At 35.1% G+C, this 12,722-nt stretch overlaps 1 protein-coding gene across 5 annotated transcripts in view; it reads left to right on the forward strand.

Annotated features, from left to right (window-relative positions):
• Window positions 1–12,722, forward strand: part of Eml5 (EMAP like 5) — a 190,995-nt gene that overhangs the window by 160,406 nt on the left and 17,867 nt on the right. For 2 of the 5 annotated variants that reach the window (XM_046440696.2, XM_046440697.2), the window contains exons 28-31: window positions 1,882–1,960; window positions 3,133–3,262; window positions 5,785–5,883; window positions 9,721–9,741. In XM_046440696.2, coding sequence (XP_046296652.1) covers window positions 1,882–1,960; window positions 3,133–3,262; window positions 5,785–5,883; window positions 9,721–9,741 — 329 coding nt within the window. Of the gene's footprint in view, window positions 1–1,881; window positions 1,961–3,132; window positions 3,263–5,784; window positions 5,884–9,720; window positions 9,742–12,722 lie in introns of those variants that run through there. The other 3 variants (XM_058577794.1, XM_046440700.2, XR_006851029.2) reach the window with 2 other exon arrangements.

Raw genomic sequence — 12,722 nt, forward strand, 5'->3', positions numbered from 1 at the left:
GTTAACAATTTGATTTTTTTTTTTAATTTGATGTACTGGGAATTGAATTTATGTGTGCCAGGCAAGAGCACTCTGAGCTACATCCCAGCCCTTTTTATATTTTGAGATAGGGTTTTGCTAAGTTGCCTAGGCTGGCCTTAAACTTGCTATCCTCCTGCCTCAGCCTTCCAAGTAACTGGGATTTTAGGCATTGGCCATCATGTTCAGCTACAAATTGAATATTAAAATTTGGAGAGGGTTTGATGCATGATTGATTTAGATGCAGTATGCAGCTTATTAAATTTATTTGAATAATTGAACCAACTTGAAGATGGTTATGCAAATTATTCTGTAGCACTGGATACATGGTAGAAGATGCCTTTAGTAAACCAAGTGGACCAAATGTTAGCTCCCTCTTGTGGCCATGAGGTATGAATTGGACTCTTCCCCCCCACCCCCACCCCACCCCACCATGCTTTTCAGGAGGGAGCCTCATTGGAAATATCATTATATAAAAATTGAAATTTTAAAATAAAACATTAGTTATCAAAAATAAATATTTGTAAAATGGTCATTTGAGATAACAATAATAGACTAAATAGAAAATTAAAGAGTTGACATGCCTGTTAGTACTAGGATATTATAAATAGATTCTGAGCTTTACAGGGGGATAGATTTGAAAGCTACTATGTAGAGAATGTTGATAAATGTTTGGTGAATAGAGAAGAGGAGTAGTTGGAAGCACTGGTAATAGTAATTGCCTTTTTTTTTAGTCTTTTGTTTGTTTATTTTAATGTGGTGCTGAGGATCAAACTCAGTGCCTCACATGTGCTAGGCAAGCGCTCTGCCACTGAGCCACAACCCTGGTAATTGTCTTTTACATAATGTTATGTGGTTTGCAATGCTTTGTGACTCTAAAAAGTCTTCCTTGAATAAGTGATGACAATGCAATAGCCAAAAGTAAAGACTTCGGGAAGCAGAGAAAGCGAAGGGCGTGGAGGAGGAGTAATGAGTACAAGTTTAGACTCAAATGTGATTTATGTTGCCAACAATATAAAAACATAACATTATAGAAACATAATTAAATTTGCTGGGCACAGTAATCACAGTTCATTGGGAGGCTAAGGCAGGACGATTGCAAATTTGAGGCCATTCCAGGCAATTTAGTGAGTACCTTATCTCAAAAAAATAAATAAATAAAAAGGACTGGGAATGTAGCTCAGTGGTAGAGGATGAGGCCCTGGGTTTAATCCCCAGCACTGGCAAATATATAAATAAATGAATACGTATATATATATATATATATCTAAATATATTTCAAGAGATTGAGGCAGGAGAATTGCAAATTCAAGGCTAGCCTCAGCATGCTAATGATATCCTTCCTCAAGAAGAAAAAAAAAGTGGGCAGTGGGTGCTGGGTCTGTAACTCAGTGGTAAAGCACCTCTGAGTTCAACCCCTAGTACTATAAAAATAAAATATATATATATATATATATATATATATATATATATATATATATATATATATTATGCACCTGTCATGTGAAGGTATTAGATGCTTTAGAGCAATACTTTAGACTTTGTTGATAATGCACCCATCAAGAAAGTTTTTTGTATATCAAGCTAACATTTTTACATTTGTTTATAAACGAACTGCTCTTGTGTTAGTATATGATTTACATTATGAAACATATACCAAGAAATTAAAATGAATAAAATTTCTAATTATTTTCTTTCCCCCTTACTGAATTAGAAGGTATCAGGATCTAGAGAGTGCAGTCTAATAGAACACAGACCCACTTCCCTTTTGACAAGTTGTAGTCTCTCTGGAGGGCAGGTGTGGAGACCCAGTGAAAGCCCCAAGTGATCTATGCCTTTCCTCCTTCCATCTCTCTGTTTCAGGCCCCCAGTGAGCAGGGCCCCTCCACAGCCAGAGAAACTTCAGACAAATAATGTTGGCAAGAAGAAAAGACCCATAGAGGTAAGGAAAACCCACTCCTTAATGTTATTAAAATGTATCCAAAGTTTCTTTTTATAAAACACCCAAGTCTTTATCATTAGTTTTCATGAAAATAGGTGTATTGAATAATCATTTTGTTTGATTTTAAGAAGTGATTAACTTGCCAAGTGAAGTGGCACATGCCTAGAATCCCAGCTACTCAGGAGTGTCATAAGTTCAAGGCCAGCCTCAGCAAATTAGAGAGACCCTGTCTCAAAATAAAAAATAAAAAGGCCTGGGGATATGGCTCAGTGGTTGAACATCCCTGCGTTCAATCTCTGCTACCAACAAGCAGAGATTGTTGGTAAATAAATTTCTGTTTCTCTTAATTTTTAAATGAGAACATCCAAACATAAATACATGTGAGTGATCTATTACTTACAGAAGTCGTGTCTTATACTTAGTGTCCTGAATTCATAAGTTGAAGATAAAATATTTACACCACTCCAGGAACCTTTACCCCATGTGATATAGTCACTATACAGGATTCATGAAGTCTGTTCCTCCTTCTGTCCCTCCTTCCATCAAAGAAACCTTCAGCACTAGCTGAGGAAAGAGAAAGGTCCTCCCAGACCTTTCATAATCCCACATCAGCAGCAAATAAGCAAGTTGTGCTAAATGAGCCCTGAGCAAGGTGTAAAGCTATAGGAGAGGGATTGAAATGAAAAACAGGAATGCTTCTCCCTGCAGCCTTCTCTGCCAGAACTTTCAGCATGAGTTGTCAGAGACAACTTTGGATTCTTCAAAGTAGCTGACTTTGATATAATTTGTCCTGAGTTATCTATGCTGAGCAAATAATTAACTAACAATGAATACAAATCAAATTCTTCTTTCTGACTAACCATAAAAATTGAAGTATTCTTTCATATGGAATCTTAAATCTGAAATTCTTAGAATTGGATAACCTTGTGATTCCCTTTTCCTTTTTATAACTTTATATAGAAAAAGTATAGACTGTGAAATGTGTTTCATTTGCCCAAAACAGGCTAGAGAAAATATATCTAGCTTAATTTTGTATTTGAACTCTGTAAAACATCAAAAACACGTCTTCCATTTTGACTGAAGATGCTAATGCTATGTACATCACAGAATATTGGTGAACGTTTAGACATGAGGAAGAGAGTAATTGTATAATGGTTTCATTATTGTTATAGGACCTCGTGTTGGAGCTTGTATTTGGTTATCGAGGCAGAGACTGCAGGAATAATGTACATTATTTAAATGATGGTGATGATATAATTTATCACACTGCATCAGTTGGAATTCTGCACAATGTTGCTACAGGTAGGAAACCTTAGTTCTCTATCTCCTTATATACTCTGCTTTTAATTTAAAATCTTTTAACTAGGAGCTTAAATTTCTTTGTTAAACCTATAAATAATAATTGAAATATATGAGAAATGATCCAGAATAAAAAATATTTCATATTATGGCACTATCTAGTTATATTTTAGTATTAATAGAGTATGATACAGCAGAAAAGTATTTTATAAGGCCAAGTTCTCATAGATCTCTACTAAAAGTAAAGGTTCGCTGTACATTAGAATCCTATTTTACAGTGAAATCATTGTGCCTCTAATTCTATTTTCCCATAACCTCATCATGAGAATGGGTGGTTTGGATGGTTGTCTTTGACAGTGATTGAAAGTAGCACATTGGATAAGTGACCACAGGGGTGATTAGTGAGGCCTTAGAAAGCCAAGCAAGAAAGCTTTTTTGTCTGTGGGTCTACTGATTATTGCTTGTTTGATCCAAGAATGTGAGAAAACATTCCTTGATGTTTATTTAACAGTCTTGTTGAAGAGCAAATAGAGTTATCTTATTAAATATGATCCAATGATCTTAAGTTTTTTATTTTTAATTCTGTTTTATTACATATGATCGCAAACTTTATGAAATTTGAAAGCAAAAACAGAGTCTACCTGATGAGTCATTTGGGTTTTCCTTTGAGAGTTTCATTCTGAATGGGTAAAGAGTAAATTATGTGCATCATTATCCTCCTCCCCTTGTCAGTATTAATCATTAATATGATCTTTCTTTTCTGGTTTGCTAAAGAAAAGGATTCACCAGAACTACATGCAATTTTTCATTTAATAATTTGAGCCATTTTAAAAAAAAAGTACTACTTAGAAAATCCTTTTTAATTGAGGTTTCACATATCCTTCAAGAGAATGGGAAAGAGTAAAATGAGACAAGCATGAAAGGAATAAATATATATATATATAAACTTTCATGTTTATACTTTTGGTTTGTTTTTAGCTTTCTGATTTATAATTAATCACCTTTCTAATGGTGAAGTGCTGAGAGAGGATGGAGGGGGAGATGAGGCATCTGCTTCAGTTCTTAGTATTTGGCTTCCAACCAGTTTACATTGCTGTGCTCATAGTCTAGGAAGTAAAGATTCATTAGCTGATATTCCACCAACTTGGCCAACAGCTCATAATTAGTTGTTTGTTTCTTTTACTGAACCCACAGCCCTGGAAAGTAAAAATCATATTTCATATCAAGGAAAAATTTAAAATAGTAGGTGTGTTAAAAGTGATCATTGAGTTTTTAGTCTTGTTTTCTCTGTTTGAGATCCTGATATTCAGGGTCCTCTAATGTGGATTCAACCTACTGTTCTGACCTCATGTCCTACCTAATCATTTTACTTGTATAAACCTAGTTTTTTATTGCCTCCTGTGTAGAGTACTTTCATAGTCTTCTGAAATCTCTTCACTGTCAATACTGCTAGATGAATCACATTACTTCCATTTTTATCATACTAGAATTTCATTTTTATTTTTAATTGGTGCATTATAATTATACACAGTGGTGGTAATTGCTATGTTATGTGCATGCACATAACATAATTTGATTAATCTCATTCCCTAGTACCTTCTCTTTTCCTTCCCTCCTCCCTCCCCCATCTACTTGCTCTACTCTACTGACTTCCCTTCTATTATTATTTTAATGAGTGCATTATAATTATATATGCATGGAATTCATTGTGGTATACTTGTACATAGACATAGCGTAATTGGTATATTTTATTCCCTAGGATTTCCCCACACTCTCCCATCCTCCCTCCCTCTTTATCCCTTTCCTCTACTGTATTGGTCTCCCTTCTATTTGGGGGATACATTAATTCTTTGATCAAAAAACTTTAGTGCCTCTCCACTGACTGCAGAATAAATATGAAATATTAATAAATATGGCCCAAACTATTAAAGGGAAAATTATCTCTGGTTTTTGTATGACCCTGGTGAATCTTTTTCTTTAGGAAACCAAAACAAAGATCATAAGCCTTGAAAATCTTTCATAATTCTAGTCCCTACTTCCCTTTCCAACTGCATTGCTCACTTTTCTTCCTCATGACCCTACAGCCAAAGGAGTCATTATATATGCATACCGCTGCCTTTGCGCCTTTCCTCAGGGTTCCTCTACCTACCTAAAATGCCCTTCCCCACCCTCCTTCACATTTGCAGAATCTGTCTGCATCAGTGCAGAAGTGTCATATTCCCATAATGAGAATAAGTCTTCCTGTGCTAAATTCCCATGGCATTTTGATTCTTAAATCTTTGGTGGTATTTGGCATCTTCAGCCTTGGATCATACAATTGATCCTTCAGATCATATGGTTGATCCCTTTCAGATTTCTATCTTTTTAAAACATCTGATTCTTTATCCTTTGATAATGTGTATAGTAAGTATTCAAAAACTATGTGTTGAATAAGCAGATAAGTTAGTTTATAGTGCTAGATAAATGCATTTGGTTGTTATATCTTAAAAGTTTTCAAACTTAATTCTCAAATTCTTTCTTTATAGGGATTCAAAGTTTTTATCAGGAACATAATGATGATATTCTGTGCCTCACTGTAAATCAGCACCCCAAATTTATCAACATAGTGGCAACTGGCCAAGTAGGTATGTTTCTATATTTTAAAAAGAAACAATGTGAAGCATTTTTGTTCAAATAAATTCAACATCCTAGGAAAAATTAAAGTGTAATATAATTACAGATTCTTCAAAACTCTGTGTACATAAAACACACACAAAATTATACCATATGGTTTGCTTCTAGGTACCTTCTCTTACTAACTTTGGTTATCTGCATTAGTACAGACAATTTTGAATTTAAAATCAACTGTCATATAGGGGCTGGGATTGTGGCTCAATGATAGAGCATTCGCCTAGCATGTGCGAGGCCCTGGGTTCAATCCTCAGCACCACATAAAAATAAATAAAATAAAGGTATGGCATCCAACTACAACTAAAAAATAAATATTTTTTTCAAAAAGTCAACTGTCATATAGTGGTTTAAATAGTCAGATTTAATTCTTTGTCAGGAATTTCTGATTAGCAAAAAAAAATTTAATTCAGTATCATAAGAAGCAGAAAGGAAGTACTTTAAGGAGAGAAGAGTTCTGTTTCAGCAAGGGTTAACCTAGAAAGTAGTGAGAACCCAGCTGGGCATGGTGGCACAGCCTGTAATCCCAGCAGCTCAGGAGACTGAGGCAGGAGGATCACGAGTTCAAAGCCAGCCTCAGCAACTTAGTGTGGCCCTAAGTAACTCAGCAAGAACCTGTCTCTAAATAAAATATAAAAAGGGCTGGGGATGTGGCTCAGTAATTAAGCACCTCTGGGTTCAATCTCTGGTACCAAAAGAAAAAAAGTGAGAACCTGGTTGGGCTTGTGGCTCAGTGGTAGAGCACTTGCCTAGCAAGTGTGATCCTCAGCACCACACAAAAATAAATAAATAAAATAAAGATATTGTGTTCATCTACAACTAAAAAAATATTTTTAAAAAAATGAAAAAACAAATTTGTTTCATGTTTGTAAATCCCCACTGCCTTTTCCTTTTCTTTGGTATTAATCTGATTCATCAAGTGTTTTTGTTGTTGTTGTTGTTGTTTCTTTTACAGTACCAGGGATTAAACCCAGGGGCTCTCTACCACTGAGCTGCATGCATAGTCTCCCTCTCCCCTTTTTTTCTACAAGATAGGATCTCAGTAGGTTGCCAAAGCTGATCTTGAACTTGCAGTCCTCGTGCCTCAGCCTCCTGAGTTGCTGGAATCATTGTTTACTTGCTTTTTATTTTTTTTATTTTTTTAACCTTGGTCAAAAATTTAAAGGCCATAGATTTACAAGCAAAATGATTGAAGATAGCAGATCTATTTGGACATATCTACCAATCATTGATCACTATGAATACTACATTATAGATTTGGTCAGTCATATTTTCACAGCTTTCATATAGCTTGTAAAGTTCTTAAAATCGTTGGGTTGGTTGGACCTCAGTGGGTTGTGGTTGCTAAGCTAGCTTTCTAGCTATCTTTTTCTTAAATAATTATGCTTTTAATATCTTATTTTTTCATGCAAGTACTGAATTGATTAGTCAAAAACTTGTTCTCTGCGTTTCCTGGTTCTATTGCTATGCCCCCTGGGACCCTGCTCTTTTTCCTTCTCTACAGTTTTCTGCTTTTAAAGGAAAGTAGACTATTATAGTACCCAGTATTCTAATCTTTGTATAGGAATATATATGTATACTCCCATTTGCACTAAGTTCTCTGAAAGCGATGTCTTGTTTTCCTCTGCACAAGGAATAAGGCCTATCTCCTGAAGGAATAGAGACCATACACCTGGCTTCATATCTCTTGGTACATAGTTATTGCTCTGTTAATTGTTATTGAGTAAATTTATTTATTCAACAAACTTATTAAGCACCTACCATGTGCAAGGTATTGTTCTAGCAGCTTATAAAAAGACAAAATCCCAGTTTTAATGTAATTTACATTTTGTGAATAGAATTCTAGAAGGTATGGTTCTTTGTTTGCTCATTCTTCCTTTCTTTCTCCTGCTCTCCTTTTATTAAGCAACTTTTCTCATATTAGTGCCATAGGTTTCTTTTAGTTGAGAATTGTCATAGTCACACATTAATCTTTCAGAATTTTGGCCCCTTTCTCCACTTCTTTCCCTTTATTTTGAAAGGCAACAGTACAGGGAACATGGAATGGCTCATGGTCTTCCCTTCTCTTTCCAAGTCAAACTCTGCAGTGCAGAGGTGAATTTCAAATCATGCACGTAGCCCTGTGCCTTGTCTCACTTGTAATTTTTAATAAAAATGGTTAACAAAAAATGCTTCACTGATGACTAAGTATGGAGAGGGATGTTTTTTCTTAAAGGGAACTGATAGGTAGTCACTTTGCTGCCAAGCTTATTTAATACCCACAAGGCACAAAACACCATTTAAGTTGTTGGGTTTTTTTAAAAAATTATATGGATCATAAATAAATTTAAATATTTACTTTGTGGTATATTAGCCAGTTACATTCAGACTTTTATTTTCTTGACTAGAATCTTAAATCTCAGGGCCAAATGTATCTTTTTATCCATTATATACTTGAACCGATCACTATTTTATGCCTAATACGGTAGTCTAACCTCTCCCTAGGAAGCTCATTTATAAAATAGTTCTCCACAAAGAATGGAAATATGTCTCTCTAATTGCTACTCATTGGTCCTCATTTTGGGGGTACTTAGAACATGTAATCACTTTTTCCTATAACTTTTTCCTCCAGTTTTGGAAACTATCCTATTCTGACAGAGTCTTCTCTAGTACTTCTTTTAGAATGTCCACTCTGGACATCTTCCAGCTACATTTCATGGGTCAAGGTGTATATGAGAACAGTGAGATTGCTTTCCATAGGGGAACCTCCCTCTGCATTTGGGGATTTGAAATCACAGAATTAGGGCTGGGGATGTGGCTCAAGCGGTAACGCGCTCGCCTGGCATTCGTGCGGCCCGGGTTCGATCCTCAGCACCACATACAAACAAAGATGTTGTGCCCGCCGAAAACTAAAAAATAAATATTAAAAAAATTTCTCTTTCTCTTTCTCTCTAAAAAAAAAAAAAAAAAACCTTTGAAATCACAGGATTATCTACTAAGTGGTCCTGAATCTGCTTCTGAGCCTGCATGAGCCTGTTCTCAAAGTAGATCCTCTACTTTTTGTAGATCCTCTACTAATTGATGTAAAAAAAAAAAAAAATCACCTAGCTTCAAGGAATTCTTAAATTTTTACTCTTTTTTTCTTTGGTAAAGACTGTTAATTCTTTTATGTGGTGCTGAGGATTGAACCCAGTGCCTCACATGTGCTAGGCAAGCACTCTACCACTGAGCCACAATCCCAGCCCTAAAGACTGTTAATTTTTAAGTTTTTTTTAAACAGGTATTTTCACCACAAATACAATGAGTATAGATAGGTATTCATATTTTCTTGGCAAACTTTAACTCATAGTGAAAATATTTAGTTTTTAAAAAAAAGAATTTTTTCCTTGAGTTATATTGTAATCTTTGCTATCATGTCCCTCAGAAGATTTAGATTAAATTCTTCCCTGTACGCAGAGATGCATTAAAATTCCAAAAGGCCCATTAAGTGGTGCATTTTATGACCCCAAAATAAGTGTATTATCAATTTAAATCATATAAATATTATTCTTAAAGTTATAATTACAATTTCATGTAAGTCATTAAATATGAAGAAAATTGTTTTTATCAAAGAAAGATTGAAAGGTCATACATAGAATGTTAATATGTGCATATAATTGAAATGGTTGCCTTCTCTCTGTTTACTCAGTGTAATACAACTGATTGCATATATTTTATTAAGTTATTTTAAAAATATTTATGATAATGGGTCTTGCAGATTTTAAGGCATTTGTGTTATTTATTGGTAACAACTTTTCTGTTGCTTTCTTTTATAGGTGATTCAGCAGATATGTCAGGTAAGGAAAAATTTAATATTTTCAGTTTTATTTATATTGTTTGGTAATGGTAACCCAAATTTTTATAAAGTAAATAAGATATCTGAGTGACTATTATTACTTACATCAAACATCTTATTACTCTACAAAAAGTTTGTAAATTATTTGTAATAAAGAATACATTAGTTTAATAACATGATACTGAGCTCAATCTGCAATAATAGTATTTTTTTTAAAAAATGAATGTTTTGACCTTTTTTCCATATGCATGGAACTAATCTAAGTACTTTCCTTATACTGCCTCATTTAATCATCACAAGAATTCTTCATAGTAGTTACTAACTTGGTAACATTATAAGGTTAGGAAAAGTGGAGTTGGGAGAGCTTGGAGATAATCCCTAGCACAAAAAAAAGCAGGGAAAGGAAAGGGGAAAAAATGATCAAAATGATCAAAACTTAATCTTAAATATAAATAAATTGTATTGACTCTGAATAAAATTACAAAAATAAAATCAGATTTTTACATACTATCTCAGTTGTATATATTAAATCAACAGATCATTTAAGGATTTAGAACTATTATTGATCTTAGCTTTATGAATTAAAGATAATGATTAAATTAACAATGTGTAGCTATTTTCTTTAGATATTACAATAACTAATCCTTTTCAATTATATTTTAAATTTATGTAATATAATATGAATTAGCAATTTGATAAAATATTTATATCTGTTTCTTTCCCCTCCATCAGGGCAGAGTATGATTTTATGATTTGACAAATCAACTATTAATTTATTCAAATCAACAGGCAAGGTCACTGCTTACTTGGTTTCACCCGGGAGCAGGGGTGGGCAAACCATAGCTCATGGGCTTTATTTGGGCCACCACCTGCTTTTGTACAGCCCGGTTTTATTAATTTAAGTAGTTGGGAAAAATTAAAAGAATGCTATTTTATGACATATGAAAATTATATGAAATTCAGATTTCTGTATTTGTTAACCAAGCTTTATTAGGCATAGCCATGCTCACTTACAGAGTATCTGTGGTGGTTTGTGTGCTCTTAATGGTAGAGTTGAGTGGCTGCAGAGACTGTGACAATCTCATAAGTTATACACTATAAGTTACGGTGACACAATTATAACTTCACAGGTTTTAAGATAGATACACACACACACATATATATATACACATACATATATATCTGTACTACAACGTTTACTTTCTTTTTTAACCAGTGCATCTCTATAATGTCAAAACAAGGGTGAGGGAAGAAAAGTGGATTTTGAATGTTATACTTTTAAGGTACAGTGAAGTGTGGATTATGTTGTTCTCAAATGAGATGGTAAAGAATTGTGTTTATTATGGAATGACACTATAGTTGTGCTAAAAGAATGTTACATAGCCAGATATGGTGATGCATGCTTGTAATCCCAGCAACTCAGGAGGCTGATGCAGGATAGTTGAAAGTTTGAGTCCAGCCTCAGTAACTTAGTGAGGGTCTGTCTCAAAATAAAAAGTTTAAAAATGGCTGGGATGTGGTGCAGTGGTTAAGTGTCTTTGGGTTAGTTCCCTGGTACCAAAATAATAATAATAATAATAATAATAATACAGTGTGCATCAACACTTTTTTTCTGGTGCTGGGGACCAGACCCAGGGCCTTGTGCATTGTTAAGCATAATCTCTTCCACTGAACTATATCCCCTAACCCTATGTCAGTATTTTACCACCAAATTATTTTGTGTGGTTTCCTTTAGCTCTTGACGGTTTGATAGATGCTATAAGTACTAGCTATAAGTACTTCAGAGTTGGCATCTTATAGTCAAGATGCCAACTCTGAAGAGACAGAAGAGTTAGCCTCTATAAATAGCCTCCATGGAACTACAAAAAAATTATTTTTGAAAAAGATAAGGAAACATTTTAGTACAACTTTAAGTGGTTCTGAGACATAGCACAACTGATGATAAAAAAATATGTGTGGAACAGCAAAAGGGATAGTTGGATAAATTTACCAAGCTTGTATGGAACTTTTTTATTCTCAGCGGGCAGTTTGTGAAAAATATTTCTATCATCTGCTACTGAACGTGAATTTTTGTGATTGTCAACAGTTGTTTTATTTGCCGTCTGACTTAATTATTATCAGTTTCATGAATTTAGGTTATTAATACAAGCTTAATATCCCAGTAGCCATGCCAGGAATGATGTAAAATTGACAGCCAAGACATGAATGAAAGCTCCAGGCTGAGGCTCGTTTTGGGGGTCTCAAGAATTACCATACATTCAGAATTCACTGGAAGGAATTGCAGTGCTCAGAGTTGGTTGTACTTATAGCCAGCAAGAGAAAAGGACAAATAAGGCAGAGTCTGGAGGACCCAGTCACAGACTTTCTGGCTCCCCCAGGGACCACAAGGCCAGCTTTATCCCCACCAGCTAATCTAGCCATACACAGGTGTTTTGCCAGGGAAGCCCACTTAAGACTCAGAGTCCAGGGCTTTTATTTGGGGTTGGGCACATAGACGTGAAGTGCAACCACAAGTACCAAAATACCAGACTCCCAGAAGAAAGCAGGTGTCAGTGCCCCTAACAAGACAGAGCAGTTGTGTAACATAAGGAACACTTCAGAAGCCAAGTTCTTACACACTCCAAGAGCCAGCCCACAGGCAGGGCCTTCTAATGACCAGCCTCCAGCCTGTGTAAAACCTAAGGCTGGGTCAAGAAACTAGAAAGTGAGTGTGCCTGGAGGAAAGCTGCTGAGATAACCACAGTGAGAGGGAGGGAGGGGTCAGCTCCCAGAGGGAGTCTGGATTCATGTCAAGGTTAGTCTGTCACTGGAAAATTTTAAATAACACAATGATCTAATTTGTACTTTGAGAAAGTCACCTCCACTAGCTTGTTGAGAAAGAGGAAATTAGACAATTAGGAGCCTATTATTATAGTCCAAGCCAAAGACAAACAGGGTGGCAGGAGTGAAAGTAGAAAAAACTAGACAGACGTGGGACATAGT

This window comes from Marmota monax, unplaced genomic scaffold, assembly GCF_021218885.2.
Source record: "Marmota monax isolate L192 unplaced genomic scaffold, Marmota_monax_Labrador192_F-V1.1 WCK01_AAM20220418_F8-fsc00017, whole genome shotgun sequence".
NCBI classification, from domain to species: domain Eukaryota; kingdom Metazoa; phylum Chordata; class Mammalia; order Rodentia; family Sciuridae; genus Marmota; species Marmota monax.